This window comes from Marmota flaviventris, chromosome 1, assembly GCF_047511675.1.
Source record: "Marmota flaviventris isolate mMarFla1 chromosome 1, mMarFla1.hap1, whole genome shotgun sequence".
In the NCBI taxonomy this organism is placed as follows: Eukaryota; Metazoa; Chordata; class Mammalia; order Rodentia; family Sciuridae; genus Marmota; species Marmota flaviventris.
Genome location: NC_092498.1, coordinates 61023602 through 61041119, shown reverse-complemented (window position 1 = coordinate 61041119; position 17518 = coordinate 61023602). Strand labels below are relative to the sequence as shown.

General features: G+C 38.9%; 1 protein-coding gene across 2 annotated transcripts in view; it reads left to right on the top strand.

Moving 5' to 3' along the window:
• Positions 1 to 17518, top strand: part of Magi2 (membrane associated guanylate kinase, WW and PDZ domain containing 2) — a 1283934-nt gene that overhangs the window by 828998 nt on the left and 437418 nt on the right. For both annotated transcript variants that reach the window (XM_027926401.3, XM_027926400.2), the window contains exon 4: positions 2324 to 2539. In XM_027926401.3, the coding sequence (XP_027782202.2) occupies positions 2324 to 2539 (216 nt within the window). The remainder of the gene's footprint in view (positions 1 to 2323; positions 2540 to 17518) is intronic.

The window sequence follows — 17518 nt, the reverse complement described above, 5'->3', positions numbered from 1 at the left end:
TTCACCTGCCTAAGCCTTTCCAATCACTGGGATTGCATATATGCACCTTCACGCCAGTTCCTTCAGGGAAATTTAAAACTTAAAACACAAATGAATTAAGAAACACTGAAGTGTGATCTGTTTTTCTTAGAAATATGTATATTTAAAGGCATTAAAGATTCAGAATACTATTAAAATTATATCATTTATTGAGATGTATGAGGGTTATTTACTAGTTTTTACATTATGTTTATTAGATAAGTATATATTAAGATTCCACAGAAAGCAGAGCAGTGTACTGAGAACTTTGCTAGCCCTTAGGAATGCTGACATATAATAGTTCATTAACTTCTTGGAGCAGCTAGTGATTTCTGTTTGGCTCAGAATTTGACTGTTACATATAAGGATTTGATGCATGTGAAATTCTCCAAATCAAAATAAAAAGTAACTTTTAGCAAAATGTACACTGTCCACTTTGCAGAGTCTATAATGGAGCAAAAAAACCCACTAACACATGCATTTATAAGAACCACTTTACAAAGTAAAAATCTTTCCTTACATTACTCTTACAACTGTGAATATCTAAAAAAAATGAGCAAGAACACTGGTAGCATGGCCATTCTTCAGGATATTTGCTCACTTCATGCCAGCATGAGGTCACACTGCCATTAAAAACATTGCACTTTTACAGTTTACAAGCTCTTCCTCATGCATTCTGACTTCATCTTGATAACAACCAAGTGAGGAAGGCAAGTGGAGTGGAATGTTGTTATTTCTGCCTGCCCAGCATCCCAAAGCCCTTTCCCTGTGGGGAGATCCCACAGATGAAATTTGTGGAAAATAAAATGGGCTCTGCCTCCGTCTCCTGAGACTTAACAGCCATCGCCTATCTTCTCAGCACATCACTCTTGTGTGTAACCTAAGTGGAATATGTTTTGGTTGTTTACAATCCAGAACACAAGTGACTTTAACAGTTATTGCTATTCCCCTTTTATAGCTAGCGAATCTGAGCCCTACTGAGGTTAAGTAAACTACTTGAAGTTTAGTTCTGTAGAAAAGCCTAGATCCTACATCTTCCAGTTCAGGGTTGTTTCTTTCACGGCACTTTGCTTTCCCAGATATCATCAATGACCTCTCCAGAAATCGAGGTGTGTTCCGTCTTCCTCTATATCTCCTTGATGCAGTGTTCAATACATTTCCTGTTTCAATGCTTATCTGTATGACGTCAAATTTGATTTTCTATACCAGACTGTTGAATACCTTGGGAAAAAAAAAGATTTTTTTTATACTCCCTGTTTTCCCACAAACACATCCTGGAGTACCTGGGTGCAGAGTCAGTAGTAATAAAGATTTTAATGAGTGAGCAGATGAGTGCATAAATTACTCAATTAACCAAGAAGAACAACATGGGCTTGAAGTTGATGTTAAAAGTATGAGATTCATTTTTACAAAAAGATACCACTGTTCTTTATCAATCAAAATTTTAGAATATTTTAAATAAGTGATTTGTCTTGAACATATAAAGGCAAATCCCATGCTTATTTATGTGCCAGGTTGTTATTACAGAGATAAATAAGAATTAGTCTCTCTTTTAAGTCTCCCAGACTGATTGGAAAAACAAATGATTCCATATCTCAGATAACAGAGCTATGGGAACAAGCTGTGGTGATATGGAGAATGATTAGAGCCTCAGGACTGTCAGCAGCCACAGGAACCACACACCTGGCATGAAGCTACAGCTCTGAGTAGGGTACTGCACATATCAAGGCCAACAGCCACAGCTCCTTGGAAGCCGCAGAAAAGCACAAGGTGCTTTACATCTCTAAAACAGTGTGGGACTTTAAAAAAAAAAAAAGTCACGTGGACTCTTTCCTTTTTTAAGGGACACAATACCTTTATTATTTTATTATATTATATTTATTTTTATGTGGTGCTAAAGCTGGAACCTGGTGCCTCAGAATGCTAGGCAAACGCTCTACCACTGAGCCATAACCCCAGCCCCTACATGGACTCTTAACCTAATTATCATTAAAAGTTTATACTCAAGTCTTGTCATCAAAATCACTTGAATAATTTTGAAATTAACTGTACCACTTGGGAATAATGCATGAGACTATATTTCGTTTCAATACACAGATGATAATGAAAATAGATCTATGTCTTTATGCATTAAAGCCCAATATAGTAGAAACAACAAAGGACATAAAACCACATACATGTATGTGTCTGCCCATGTATATATTAGAATGGATCAAAATTTGTCAATATGATTTCCATTTTTGTACAAGTTTATGCAAGCGGTTGGAAAAAAACTCATTCCAGAATGTTTGGATATCATTTGCAGACAATTACTACGGTACCCCAAAGCCTCCTGCTGAACCAGCACCATTATTATTAAATGTAACAGACCAGATACTTCCGGGAGCCACTCCAAGTGCCGAAGGAAAACGGAAGAGAAATAAGTCAGTGAGCAACATGGAGAAAGCAAGTATAGAGCCTCCTGAGGAGGAGGAGGAAGAAAGGCCTGTGGTCAACGGAAACGGAGTCGCAGTAACGCCAGGTTGGTCATTCGTATTCTTCATAAATTCATCACTTTTTCAATTTAGGTGTGGGTATTATATATTGTTGAATCTGTGTGTGTTCAGGTGGTAATATACTGCAATTATCTTTAAAGGGGGAAGATGATATTTTTTTTTTAATTTTTTATTGTTGGTTGTTCAAAACATTACAAATTTCTTGACATATCATATTCCACACTTTGATTCAAATGGGTTATGAACTCCCACCTTCACCCCATACACAGATTGCAGAATCACATCAGTTACACATCCATTGATTTACATATTGCCATACTAGTGTCTGTTGTGCTCCGCTGCCTTTCCCATCCTCCACCCTCCCCCCTCCCCACCTCTCCCCTCCCCTCCCCTCCTCTCTCTCTACCCCCTCCACTGTATAACCCTGAGGGTCTCCTTCCATTTCCATGCAATTTCCCTTCTCTCTCCCTTTCCCTCCCACCTCTCATCCCTGTTAAATGTTAATCTTCTTCTCCTGCTCTTCGTCCCTACTCTGATCTTAGTTACTCTCCTTATATCAAAGAAGACATTTGGCATTTGTTTTTTAGGGATTGGCTAGCTTCACTTAGCATAATCTGCTCTAATGCCATCCATTTCCCTGCAAATTCTATGATTTTGTCATTTTTTAATGCAGAGTAATACTCCATTGTGTATAAATGCCACATTTTTTTTATCCATTCGTCTATTGAAGGGCATCTAGGTTGGTTCCACAGTCTTGCTATTGTGAATTGTGCTGCTATGAACATCGATGTAGCAGTGTCCCTGTAGCATGCTCTTTTTAGGTCTTTAGGGAATAGACCAAGAAGGGGAATAGCTGGGTCAAATGGTGGCTCCATTCCCAGCTTTCCAAGAAGTCTCCATACTGCTTTCCAAATTGGCTGCACCAATTTGCAGTCCCACCAGCAATGTACAAGTGTACCCTTTTCCCCACATCCTCGCCAGCACTTGTTGTTGTTTGACTTCATAATGGCTGCCAATCTTACTGGAGTGAGATGGTATCTTAGGGTGGTTTTGATTTGCATTTCTCTGACAGCTAGAGATGGTGAGCATTTTTTCATGTACTTGTTGATTGACTGTATGTCCTCCTCTGAGAAGTGTCTGTTCAGGTCCTTGGCCCATTTGTTGATTGGGTTGTTTGTTCTCTTATTGTCTAATTTTTTTTAGTTCTTTGTATACTCTGGATATTAGGGCTCTATCTGAAGTGTGAGGAGTAAAGATTTGTTCCCAGGGTGTAGGCTCCCTATTTACCTCTCTTATTGTTTCTTTTGCTGAGAAAAAACTTTTTAGTTTGAGTAAGTCCCATTTGTTGATTCTAGTTATTAACTTTTGTGCTATGGGTGTCCTATTGAGGAATTTGGAGCCCGACCCCACCGAATGTAGATCGTAGCCAACTTTTTCTTCTATCAGATGGCGTGTCTCTGATTTGATATCAAGCTCCTTGATCCATTTTGAATTCACTTTTGTGCATGGCGAGAGAAAGGGATTCAGTTTCATTTTGTTGCATATGGATTTCCAGTTTTCCCAGCACCATTTGTTGAAGATGCTATCCTTCCTCCATTGCATGCTTTTAGCCCCTTTATCAAATATAAGGTAGTTGTAGTTTTGTGGATTGGTTTCTGTGTCCTCTATTCTGTACCATTGGTCCACCCGCCTGTTTTGGTACCAGTACCATGCTGTTTTTGTTACTATTGCTCTGTAGTATAGTTTGAAGTCTGGTATCGCTATACCGCCTGATTCACACTTCCTGCTTAGCATTGTTTTTGCTATTCTGGGTCTTTTATTTTTCCATATGAATTTGATGATTGCTTTCTCTATTTCTACAAGAAATGCCGTTGGGATTTTGTTTGGCATTGCATTAAACCTATAGAGAACTTTTGGTAATATCGCCATTTTGATGATGTTAGTTCTGCCTATCCATGAACAGGGTATATTTTTCCATCTTCTAAGGTCTTCTTCTATTTCTCTCTTTAGGGTTCTGTAGTTTTCATTGTATAAGTCTTTCACCTCTTTTGTTAGGTTGATTCCCAAGTATTTAATTTTTTTGGAAGATATTGTGAATGGAGTGGTTGTCCTCATTTCCATTTCAGAGGATTTGTCGCTGATATACAGGAATGCCTTTGATTTATGCGTGTTGATTTTATATCCTGCCACTTTGCTGAATTCATTTATTAGCTCTAATAGTTTCTTTGTAGAGCCTTTTGGGTCTGCTAGGTATAGAATCATATCATCTGCAAATAGTGATAATTTAAGTTCTTCTTTTCCTATTTTTATGCCTTTAATTTCTTTCGTCTGTCTAATTGCTCTGGCCAGTGTTTCGAGAACTATGTTGAACAGAAGTGGAGAGAGAGGGCATCCCTGTCTTGTTCCAGATTTTAGAGGGAATGCCTTCAGTTTTTCTCCATTCAGAATGATGCTAGCCTGAGGCTTAGCATAGATTGCTTTTACAATATTGAGGTATGTTCCTGTTATCCCTAGTTTTTCTAGAGTTTTGAACATAAAGGGATGCTGTACTTTGTCGAATGCTTTTTCCGCATCTATCTAGATGATCATATGGTTCTTATTTTTAAGTCTATTGATGTGGTGAATAACATTTATTGATTTCCGTATATTGAGCCAGCCTTGCATCCCAGGGATGAATCCTACTTGATCATGGTGCACAATTTTTTTGATAAGTTTTTGTATCCGATTCGCCAGAATTTTATTGAGGATTTTTGCATCTAGGTTCATTAGAGATATTGGTCTGTAGTTTTCTTTCTTTGAAGTGTCTTTGTCTGGTTTAGGTATCAGGGTGATGTTGGCCTCATAGAATGAATTTGGAAGTTCTCCCTCTTTTTCTATTTCCTGAAGTAGCTTGAAAAGTATTGGTATTAGTTCTTCTTTAAAGGTTTTGTAAAATTCTGCTGTATACCCATCCGGTCCTGGGCTTTTCTTAGTTGGTAGTCTTTTTATGGTTTCTTCTATTTCCTCAATTGATATTGGTCTGTTTAGGTTGTCTATATCCTCCTGACTCAATCTGGGCAGATCATATGACTTAAGAAATTTATCTATGCCTTCACTATCTTCTAATTTATTGGAGTATAAGAATTCAAAATAGTTTTTGATTAAAATCTTCTGTATTTCTGAAGTGTCTGTTGTGATATTGCCTTTTTCATCCTGTATGCTAGTAATTTGAGTTCTCTCTCTTCTTCTCTTCACTAGCATCGCTAAGGGTCTGTCTATTTTGTTTATTTTTTCAAAGAACCAACTTTTAGTTTTGTCAATTTTTTCAATTGTTTCTTTTGTTTCGATTTCATTAATTTCAGCTCTGATTTTAATTATTTCTTGCCTTCTACTTCTTTTGCTGTTGTTTTGCTCTTCTTTTCAAGGATTTTGAGATAAAGTATGAGATCATTTATTTGCTGGTTTTTTTTTTTTAAGGAATGAACTCCAAGCAATGAATTTTCCTCTTAGAACTGCTTTCATTGTGTCCCATAGATTCCGATATGTTGTGTCTGTGTTTTCATTTATCTCTAAGAATTTTTTAATTTCCTCCTTGATGTCTTCTATAACCCAATGATCATTCAGTAACCTATTGTTCATTCTCCAAGTGATGTATGCTTTTCCCTTCCTTCTTTTATCGTTGATTTTCAGTTTCATTCCATTATGATCAGATAAGATGCATGGTATTATCTCTACTGCTTTATATTGTCTAAGAGTTGCCCTGTGACATAATATATGATATATTTTTGAGAAGGATCCATGTGCTGCTGAGAAAAAAGTATAACTGCTTGATGTTGGGTGGTATACTCTATATATGTCAATTAAGTCTAGGTTATTAATTGTGTTATTGAGTTCTATAGTTTCTTATTCAACTTTTGTTTGGAAGATCTGTCCAGTGGCGAGAGAGGTGTGTTGAAGTCTCCCATGATTATGGTATGGTGGTCTATTAGACTCTTGAACTTGAGAAGAGTTTGTTTGACGACATAGCTCCACCATTGTTTGGGGCATAAATATTTATGTTTGTTATGTCTTGTTGGTGTATGGTTCCCTTAAGCAGTATGTAGTGTCCTTCTTTATCCCTTTTGATTAACTTTGGCTTGAAATCTATTTTATTTGATATGAGTATGGACAGTCCTGCTTGTTTCCGAAGTCCATATGAGTGATATGATTTTTCCCAACCTTTCACCTTCAGCCTATGTATGTCTTTTCCTATCAAATGCGTCTCCTGTAGGCAGCATATTGTTGGGTCTTGTTTTGTGATCCATTCTACTAGCCTGTGTCTCTTAATTGGTGAGTTTAAGCCATTAACATTTAGGGTTATTATTGAGATATGGGTTGTTCTTCCAGCCATATTTGTTTATTTCTGTTACTAAACATGGTTTGTTTTCCTCTTTGATTATTTTCCCCCCCTTTACTGTCCTACCTCCCACTGTTGGTTTTCATTGTTATTTTCCATTTCCTCTTCCTGTAATGTTTTGCTGAGGATGTTTTGAAGAGATGGTTTTCTAGCTGCGAATTCTTTAAACTTTTGTTTATCATGGAAGGTTTTAATTTCATCTTCCATCCTGAAGCTTAATTTCGCTGGATACACAATTCTTGGTTGGAACCCATTTTCTTTCAGTGTTTGAAATACGTTATTCCAGGATCTTCTAGCTTTCAGAGTCTGTGTTGAAAGATCAGCTGTTATCCTGATTGGCTTACCCCTAAATGTAATCTGCTTCCTTTCTCTTGTAGCTTTTAAAATTCTCTCCTTATTCTGTATGTTGGGCATCTTCATTATAATGTGTCTAGGTGTGGATCTCTTATGATTTTTCACCTTCGGCGTCCTGTAGGCTTCTAGGATTTGGGATTCTGTCTCATTCTTCAAGTCTGGGAAGTTTTCTCGTATTATTTCATTGAATAGACTTCTCATTCCTTTGGTTTGGAGCTCTGTACCTTCCTGTATCCCAATGACTCTTAAGTTTGGTCTCTTAATGTTATCCCATATTTCTTGGATGTTCTGCTCATGGTTTCTTAACAGTCTTGCTGAGCTGTCTATGTTCTTTTCCAGTTGAAATACTTTGTCTTCATTGTCTGATGTTCTATCTTCTAAGTGTTCTACTCTGCTGGTAGTATTCTCCATTGAGTTTTTAAGTTGGTTTATTGCTTCCTGCATTTCTAGGATGTCTGTTTGTTTGTTTTTTATAACCTCTATCTCCCTGTATAGTTGATCCTTTGCTTCCTGGATTTGTTTGCGTAATTCATCGTCGAAGTGATCTTTCATTGTCTGATTTTGCTGTCTAATGTCTTCCTTGATACTCCAGATCATCTGAAGCATGTATATCCTGAATTCCTTATCTGACATTCCATCTGCTGCAGCTGTTACCTCTTCTAAAGTTGCGTTGACCTGCATTGCTTGTGGTCCTTTCTTTCCTTGTCTTTTCATACTGCTTGCGTATCTTTCCTGCAGGCGCGGGCGGCGGCTCTGCTCTCTCTTTATTCCAATTGGGGTGTCGTGGCTACCACGCCGGCAGGTCACTGGGCCTGTTCTGGGCGCTGGCGGCGGCTCTGTTCTGCCCCTACTCCAATTGGGGTGATGAGTGTACCCCGCCGGCAGGCCACCGGGCCTGATCCGCTGGTCGGTTGCAGGTTTGCCTACCCTGCAGGCGCGGGCGGCGGCTCTACTCTGCCCCTACTCCAAATGGGGTGACGTGTCTGTCGTACCGGCAGGCCACTGAGCCTGTCCCGCTGGTCGGTCGCAGATCTGCCCATGTTTCGGGCACAGGTGGCGGCTCTGCTCTGCCCCTACTCCAGTTGGGGTGTCGTGACTACCCCGCCTGCAGGTCGCTGGGCCTGTTCCTGGCATGGGCGGCGACTCTGCTCTGCCCCTACTCCAATTAGGGTGGTGTGTGTACCACGCCGGCAGGCTCCTGGGCCTGATCCGCCAGTCTGTCGCAGGTCTGCCTACCTTGGAGGCGTGGGCGGCGGATCTGCCCTGCCCCTCCTACCACGCCTGCGGACCCCTGGGCCTGATCTGCAGGTTGGTCTGCTCACCCTGTGGGCACGGGTGGCGGTTCCGCTCCGCCCCCACTCCAATTGGGGTCACGTGGCCACCACACCGGCAGGGCCTGATCCAGGCATGGGAGAAGGATCTGCTCTGCCCCTACTCCAGTTGGGGTGACGTGTGTACCACACTGGCAGGCCACTGGGCCTGACCCGCCAGTCTGTGACAGGTCTGTTTACCTTGCAAGCGCCGGCGGCGGCTCTGCCCTGCCCCTCCTACCACGCCCATGTACCACTGGGTCACTGGTCTGCCCACCTTGCAGGTGTGGGTGGCGGCTCCGCTCCGCCCCCTCTCCAATTGGAGTCACGCGGTCACCACGCTGGGGAGCCGCTGGGCCTGCTCCGGGCGCTGGCGGCGGCCCGGCTCCTCCCCTCTGGCTCGACGACAAATTGAGGAGACTCGGGTGTCTGTGCCTCACCCCCCCTACCAGGAGACCAACTGTTTCTGTCGCCGCTGGTATTGATGAAGTTCTCTCCTCCGCCGCTTTCTGATGACATCAGATCTCTGCCATGTTGGTATCCTATGCGAATGGCAGCATTTCGTTCCCCTTGCCGGGCAACCAAAGCAACGGGTGAGTCCTGACCGGCCCTCAGCAGGACCCGGACCGAGAAGCAGTTTCCGTGGGCTCCTAGCCCTGGGCCAGGGCAGTTCCGGGAGCCGGAACTCGGCCGCTCCGTGCTCGGTGTAAGCTCCGATAAGAGTAGGCTCCAAGAAGCAGCCCCCGCGGGCTCAGTTCCGGGAGCCGGAATTCGGCCGCTTAGTGCTTGGTGTATGCTCTGATAGGAGCAGGGTCCAAGAAGCAGCCTCCATAGGCTCCCCAGCCCTGGGCCAGGGCAGTTCCGGGAGCTGGAACTCGGCCGCCCCGCGCTCGGTGTTCGCTCCGATAAGATCAGGTTCTAAGAAGCCCCCAGGCACTGAACCCTAGCAATCTGTCTGCAAGCCGCAGGCAAATGGCAGCCTGAAATTACCTGTTCTATGGCTGAATGAGCTGCGGTCAGTCGAAAACAGGGATGGTGACGTCAGCTTTCCAACATGGTGGCTGCTGGCCTCCTCTGTGGTCTGACCGGTGTGGAGAACCGACATGGACCGCTTCCTTCCCCCGTCTCAAACCCAGAATTCAGCCCTGAGTACGGTGCTTGCACGGCTGGCAGAAACTGCAGCGCTGTATCCCTGCGTCGCTATCTCCTCGTTTCCCATCGCGCGCTGCAGACTCTAGCCGCGGGGCGATTTGCTGAATAAGCAGTGTTACCCTCGGTGCGACAAACCTCTCGCGTTTGATTCCCCGTAGCCGATCCTCGTGCGATGGAAATCCTTCCTCCAGGTTCCGGAGCACCCCACTATTGCTGGAAATTCCTAACAAGATAGCCTTTAGCCGTCCTGACTTGTCATACTCCCACACAGTGAAGCAGCACACGGGGGCAATGCACTCCCCTCACCGCCATCTTCCTCTCCCCAATTATCAAATCTTAAGATGATATTTTTTTTGAGAGACGTGTTTATTTTTTATTTTTGTGATGTGATGTATATTTTATTTTGATTGTTTTCATTAGTGCATTATAATTATACATAATAATGGAGTTCATTGTGACATATTCATGCATCCACATAACATAGTTTGCTCCATTTCATTCCCCAGTACATCCCCTTTCCCTCCTGGCTTTCCTTCTGGTGATCCCGTTCAGCTGCTCTGCTGTTCTCCCTTCTATTTTTTTAAAAAAATTTTAAGTTGTAGATGCACACAGTACCTTTATTTTATATATTTATTTATATGTGGTGCTAAGAATCAAATCCAGGGCCTCACACATGCTAGGCAAGTGCTCTACACTGAGTCTCAACCCCAGTCCCTTTCCTTCTATTTTTGTGACATCGATTTTTTTTACATGACAGTATAATGCATTTATGCACTTTGATATATCATACATAGATGGGATATAATTTCTCATTTTTCTGAGTGTACGTGTTGTAGAATCACATTGGTCATGCAGTCACATATATACATAAAGTAATAATGTCTGTTTTGTCCTACTATCCTTCCTATCCCCACATCTCCTCCCTACCCCTCCCTTTACTTCCCTCTACCTAATCTAAGGTAACTCTGTTCTTCTCTAACTCCCCCCTTTATTTTGAATTAGCATCCACATATTAGAGAAAACATTAGACCTTTGGTGTTTGGGGATTGGCTTATTTCACTTAGTATGATATTATTCAACTCCATCCATTTCCTGGCAAAATGCCATAATTTCATTCTTCTTTAAAGCTGAGTAATATTTCATTGAATAAATATACCACATTTTCTTTATCCATTCGTCTATTTCAGGACACCTAGGTTGGTTCCATAGTTTAGCTATTGTGAATTGAGCTGCTATAAACATTGATGTGGCTGCATTACTGTAGTATGCTGATTTTAAGTCCTTTGGGTATAAACCAAGGAGTGCAATAACTGAGTCAAACGTGGTTCCATTCTAAGTTTTCTGAGGAATCTCCATAATGCTTTCCATAGTGATTGTACCAATTTTCAGTTGCACCAGCAATATAAGAGTGCACCATTTTCCCCACATCCTCACCAACATTTTTTATTGTCTGTATTTTTGATGATTGCCATTCTGATTGGATTGAGATGAAATCTTAAGAGTAGTTTTGATTTGCATTTCTCTGATTGCTAGAGATGTTGAACACTTTTTTATGTATTTATTGATTGATTATATTTCTTCTTCTGTGAGGTATCTGTTCAGTTCCTTAGCCCATTAATTGATTGGGTCATTTGTTTTTTTGGTGTTAAGTTTTTTGAGTTCTTTATATACCCTAGAGATTAATGCTTTATGGGAGGTGCATGTGGTGAATATTTTCTCCCAATCTGTAGGCTCTCTCCTCACATTATTGATTGTTTCCTTTGCTGAGAAAAATCTTTTTAATTTGAATCTATCTCATTTATTGATTCTTTTTTTAAAATATTTTATTAGTTGTTGATGGACCTTTATTTATTTATATGTTGTGCTGAGAATGGAACCCAGTGTCTCACACAAGCTAGGCAAGCACTCTACCACTGAGCCACAAACCCAGGCCCTCATTTATTGATTCTTGATTTTACTTCTTGAACTTTAGGGTCTTGTTAAGGAAGTCAGATCCTAGGCTGACATGGTGAAGATTTGGGCATACTTTTTCTTCTATTAGGCTCAGGGTCTCTGTTCTAGTGCCTAAGTCTTTGATCCACTTTGAGTTGACGTTTGTGCAGGGTGAGAGATAAAGGTTTAATTTCATTTTGCTACTTATGGATTGTTTTGCCAGCACCATTTGTTGAATAGGCTGTCTTTTCTCCAGTGAATGTTTTTGGCAACCTTGTCTAGACCATAGCACAATAATACTGGGTGACTTTAACATACCTCTCTCACTACTGGACAGATCTTCCAAACAAAAACTCAATAAGGAAACTATAGAACTAAATAATACAACCAGTAATTTAGACTTAACAGACATATATAGAATATTTCATCCATCAACGAGCAAATGTACTTTCTTCTCAGCATCACATGGCTTCTTCTCTAAAATATACCATATCTTGTACCACAAAGCAATTCTTAGTAAATACAAAAAAGTAGAGATACTACCCTGCATTCTATCAGATCACAATGAAATTCGAAATCAATGATAAAATAAAAAATGTAACAAATGGAGACTAAATAATACACGATTGAATGATGAAGGGATAGTAGGAGTAATCAAGGATGAAATAAAAAAATTCTTAGAAGTAAATGAGAATATTGATACAACATATCAAAATCTCTGGGACACTATGAAAGCAGTACAAAGAGGAAAGTTTATTGCACTGAAAACCTTCATTAAAAAATAAAAAGTCAACAAATAAATGACCTAACTAACATTACATCTCAAAGCCTTAGAAAAAGAAGAAAGAATGAATACTAAAATCAGTAGAAGACAGGAAATAATTAAAATCAGAGCTGAAATCAATGAAACTGAAACAAAAGAAACAATTCAAAAAATTGACAAAATAAATAGTTGGTTCTTTGAAAAAATAAATAAAATAGATAACCCGCTGGCCATGTTAACAAAGAGAAAAAGAGAGAAAATTCAAGTTACTAAAATACAAGATAAAGAAGGAAATATCACAATGAACATGTTTGAATTACAGAAGATAATTAGAAACTATCTTGAAAATTTATACTCCAATAAAATAGAAACTATTGAAGACATCGGCAAATTTCTAGAGACATATGATCTTCCCAAACTGAATGAGGAGGTTATACACAATTGAAAGAGATCAATTTCAAGTAATGAAATAGAAAACACCATCAGAAGCCTACCAACCAAGAAAAGCCCAGGACCAGATGGATTCTCAGCCAAGTTCTACAATACTTTTAAAAAGAATTAACACCAATAGTCCTCAAAGTATTTCATGAAATAGAAAAGGAAGGAACCCTTCCAAACTCATTCTATGAGGCTAATATTACCCTGATGCCAAAACCATACAAATACACAACAAGGAAAGAAAATTTCAGACCAATATCCCTGATGAACATAAATGCAAAAATTCTCAACAAAATTCTGGCAAATTTCATACAAAAATATATTTTAAAAGATAGTGCACCACAATCAACTAGGGTTTATCCCAAGGGTGCAGGGTTTGTTCCACATACAGAAATAAATAAATTTATCATATTGATAGACTTAAATACGAGAATCATATGATCTTCTCAATAGGTGAAGAAAAAGCATTTGACAAAATACAGCACACATTCATATTTTTATTTTTAATTTTATTTTAGAAAACTAGGGGTAGTAGGAATATATCTCAACATTGTAAATGCTATATGTGCTAAACCCAAGGCCAGCATCATTCTAAATGGAGAAAAATTGAAAACATTTCCTCTAAAAACTGGAACAAGACAAGAATGTCCTCTTTCACCATTTCTATTCAACATCATCCTTAAAACTCTAGCCAGAGAAATTAGACAAAAGAAAGAAATTAAAGGGATACAAATAGGTAAAAAGAACTCAAACTATCACTATTTGCTAATGACATGATTCCATATCTAGAAGATCCAAAAAATTATACCAGAAAACTTCTAGAATAAATGAATTTAACAAAGTTGCAGGATATAAAATCAACACCCATAAATCAAATGCATTCTTATACATCAGAGATGAATCCACTGAAAGAGAAATTAGGAAAACTACCCCATTCACAATAGACTAAAAAAAAAAAACTGGGAATCAATCCAAGAAATGAGGTGAAAGACCTCTACAATGAAAACTACGGAACACTAAAGAAAGAAATTGAAAAAAACCTCTGAAGATGGAAAGATCGCCCATTCTCCTCGATAGGCAGAATTAATATTGTCAAAATGGCCATACTACCAAAGCATTATACAGATTTAATCCAATTACTATTAAAATCCCAATGACATTCTTCATAGAAATAGAAAAGGCAATCATGAAATTTATTTGGGAAAATAAAAGACCCAAAATGACAAAGCAATCCTTATCAAGAAAAGTGAAGCAGGTGGCATCACTATACCAGACTTTAAACTATACTACAGAGCTATGGTAACAAAAATGATGTTGACACCAAAATAGACTCGTAGACCAATGGTACAGTATAGAGGGAAGATGATTCTTATATCCAACTTACTTTATTTTTGTCATTTTCATTCAACTTCTTTTAATTTTTGGTTTCCCTTATACAATATTAATGACAATATAGAAAATGGCTTAAACCTCTTAGAAGGTTTTCCAAATCACATGATTATATAAAATTTTGAGGTGGTTTAAATTAATATTAAATCTATTCTTTGAATTTTGGTTATGCATTTGTTTTTTATGTTTATATTTAGTATTAATAGAGCACAAAATTATTTTTAATAATATTCATAATTATTACAAAAACTATAGCATTCTGTTAGCCTCTTGTAGTAAGTTTTCAAAATGCTAGCTTTACCTATTAATTTTTTAATATGGCATATCAGTGAACATTGAAATTCTAAGTATGTGTTCAAGCTCTTAAAAAAATGTTAGCACATGCACTTTGAGGCATTATTATAAGATATTTCCTGCTACTACTTTGATGTCTATGTTTTTATTTTTCACTGTACTGCTTTTCTACTGACAAGAGTATTTGAATTTTCATGCTCAGTTATTTTTTATCAAAGTAAAGCTTCGTAAACTGACTTTTGATCTTCCTTTTCCAAAATAGCTGTAAAAAGTGTTCTTCATTAAGCATAAGGCAAAATAGGAGACCAAATCTCATCTGAGCCTATTAAGGTAAAAAAACCATAAAAAGTAGTTTCATCTTGATGACTCAGGACAACTTTCTCAATTAGTATGCCCAGGTAAAACTGTATTCTCTGGCTATAGCAATCATGAGTTTCTAGATACAAATGCTAAAAAATCACCATCAGTAATTAATGTAACTTGTCTACTAAACAATCTTCAAGCAGTGAAACACATTCCTTTTTTGATTTGCAAGTATCTGTGTGAAAATATTTGCTTTTCATGATATGAATAAAATGAATTTTCATACATAATACACAGTTTTCTTTATTGATCTCTGATGTTGAGAAGTAAAATAACTAAGTTAAAGAAGTATCCATAAAAGAAGTAGAAGTTAGAGATCAGAGAACATTTACAGAATTTCTTGCTAGTTAACACCTTTTGGTCAAAAACAAAATATAGAATCCTTGATGATTTCTATTTCATTTTCAATTTGTGCTAGGTAAATGAAATAAAAGTATTCTTGAATCCAGTTTCTTAAACTAGGAAGTTATTTAATTGTGTTATGGGGCAGGGGCCTGTTGTGCATATCTGAGGGAGTCACAGAAGTCTCCTAGTCTCCAGTTCTTAAGATCAGGCTGAAAGATTTCAGATTTGTCTCTCAGAATAACAGGCATGAGTGACACTCTCCAGGTATGGAGCAGATCCTCTCAGTGAAGAGAAGGATGGCATGCCCCTCCTGCCCTCCAGTTTTAATGGGGGTCCCAGGGAAGTTTCTGACTGACAGCAGGACAACATCCGACTTTCAAGTCCCCACTATACGTGACAACTCTAGGTCACTTTGGCCCATGCTGACCAGTTCAAATTGGAACCTATTCTTAGCTTTTATGGTTAGGGGGGAATATCTTTATATCCCTGAGTTCTGGAGTCTGCTCTGTATAAAGGTCACAAAGGCCTCCCCTTGAGCTCTCCCTACACCTTACTCAAAGGGTAATTTGTGTTCTTCTAACAGCATTTTGGCCTACACTTCTTCAGATAACAGGATGTTTGCTGAATGTAGCATATCCTGCCAACTAAAGTCAGGCAAGGCTGCAGATAACTTGCTTTCTTAAAAAAAAAAAAAAAAAAAAAAAAAAACATGCAGGGGTCAGCACAGTGAGCCCAGTTTATAGAATTATTGCCTTAAACTCATGTTCCCACCACAGCATCTGTCTGTTTCCTATCAATTAGGGATATATTAAATCTAAAAAAATATACTATTCCCTTTAAATAATACATTAGGAGTGAAATGAGGTATTTTTATGGGTAGGTGGTTTTGTGGGTCCCAAAGAAAATGAACCAAATTGAATTCCTCCTGGTCAGCCACAGCCATATGACTAGACCCCTCAGCTTGAAGATGGTAGAGAACAACTAGACAGTCGACAAATTCCACTAACAGAGGGTCTGTAAGCCTGGCTGGGCACATGGCCTTTTTACTCCCTTTTTCTTCCCTGCTATGTAAGTTGAGAGGTCTATTAATTAGGCCAGTGTTAAAAGATGGAAAGAATAGTCCCAAACCAGAAAATTGGCCCACCATCCCTTATTAAAAATCTTTTGATAATTCCCATCTTTGAAATGCCTTTGTTTTTCTTTGTTCATCCAATAAAGACTTTAGAAATTTCCTTGGCCTCCTCTCATACCCATTTTCCAACATTTAACCATTTGGACTTCATTGCATTTATTTAGCAGTCTTAGTCTTGCTTTTATCTTCTTCCCATGCACATTCACCAGCTACGAATATTTCAAAGAATAATGAGAAAAACCATTGCTTCTATTTTAGTTAACACTGCCTTATGTTGACGATAATAATAATATCAAATCTTAATTCAGAATATTAATATTATAATCAGTGAGGCACAAAAAGTGAGAGAAGCTTATTGGGGTAAGCTTAATCCATTATAAAAGTAATGCAACACGGAGTATGGATGGATGGGTTCTTTGTCTCGCCACTTCAAGGAATGAAATCCACAGACATGGAATGAGAACAAGGTAACAGGATTTATTAAAGTGATAGGAAGAAAGCAGAACTTCCAAAGAGGGAGGAGTTCTAAGTCACGGATGCCAATGGGTATCTGTTGTCTAGGGGTTTTTAAAGGCACATTTTATGACCCAGTGAAGGTGACTGGTGGAATGAGGAACCAATCATGCTCTTCCAGCTCCCAGCTTAATAAGCCAATTAGAAGTGCATAAATCTAAACCCTTATTTTCATAATTAAGAGGACTGACCCAACCTTGTGATTTGGCCATCCATCCAGGAAAGGAAGTTTTTCGGGTCAGGGTAAATCTGGTGGTCAGCTGTTGCTAGGGCTAGCAGTAGGAGTAGTAAGGAAGAGCAATGTGGTTGAAACTGTCAGTAGCAATGGCAGGGTGTTCTAGCTAAGGAGGAGGTGGTGTGGTTGAAGCTGTAAGGGGTAATGACAGATGTTTTTCAGGCCTGATGTCTCCTTCTGGGGTGGCATGGTCTCATTCCCTCCTTCTTTTCTCTGAAGGCTTTATCCTGTCTGCCTATGGGAGGTCTCCCATTCTGTCTCATATGGTCAATAATAGTAATAAATAAGACAATGATTAAATTCATTTGGATGCTTACTATGTGATAGGAATACCTGACCTCATTATAGGTATTAGTTTCTTTAATTATCCTAACAATTATATTAACTGGACATTTGTTTACTGATTAAAA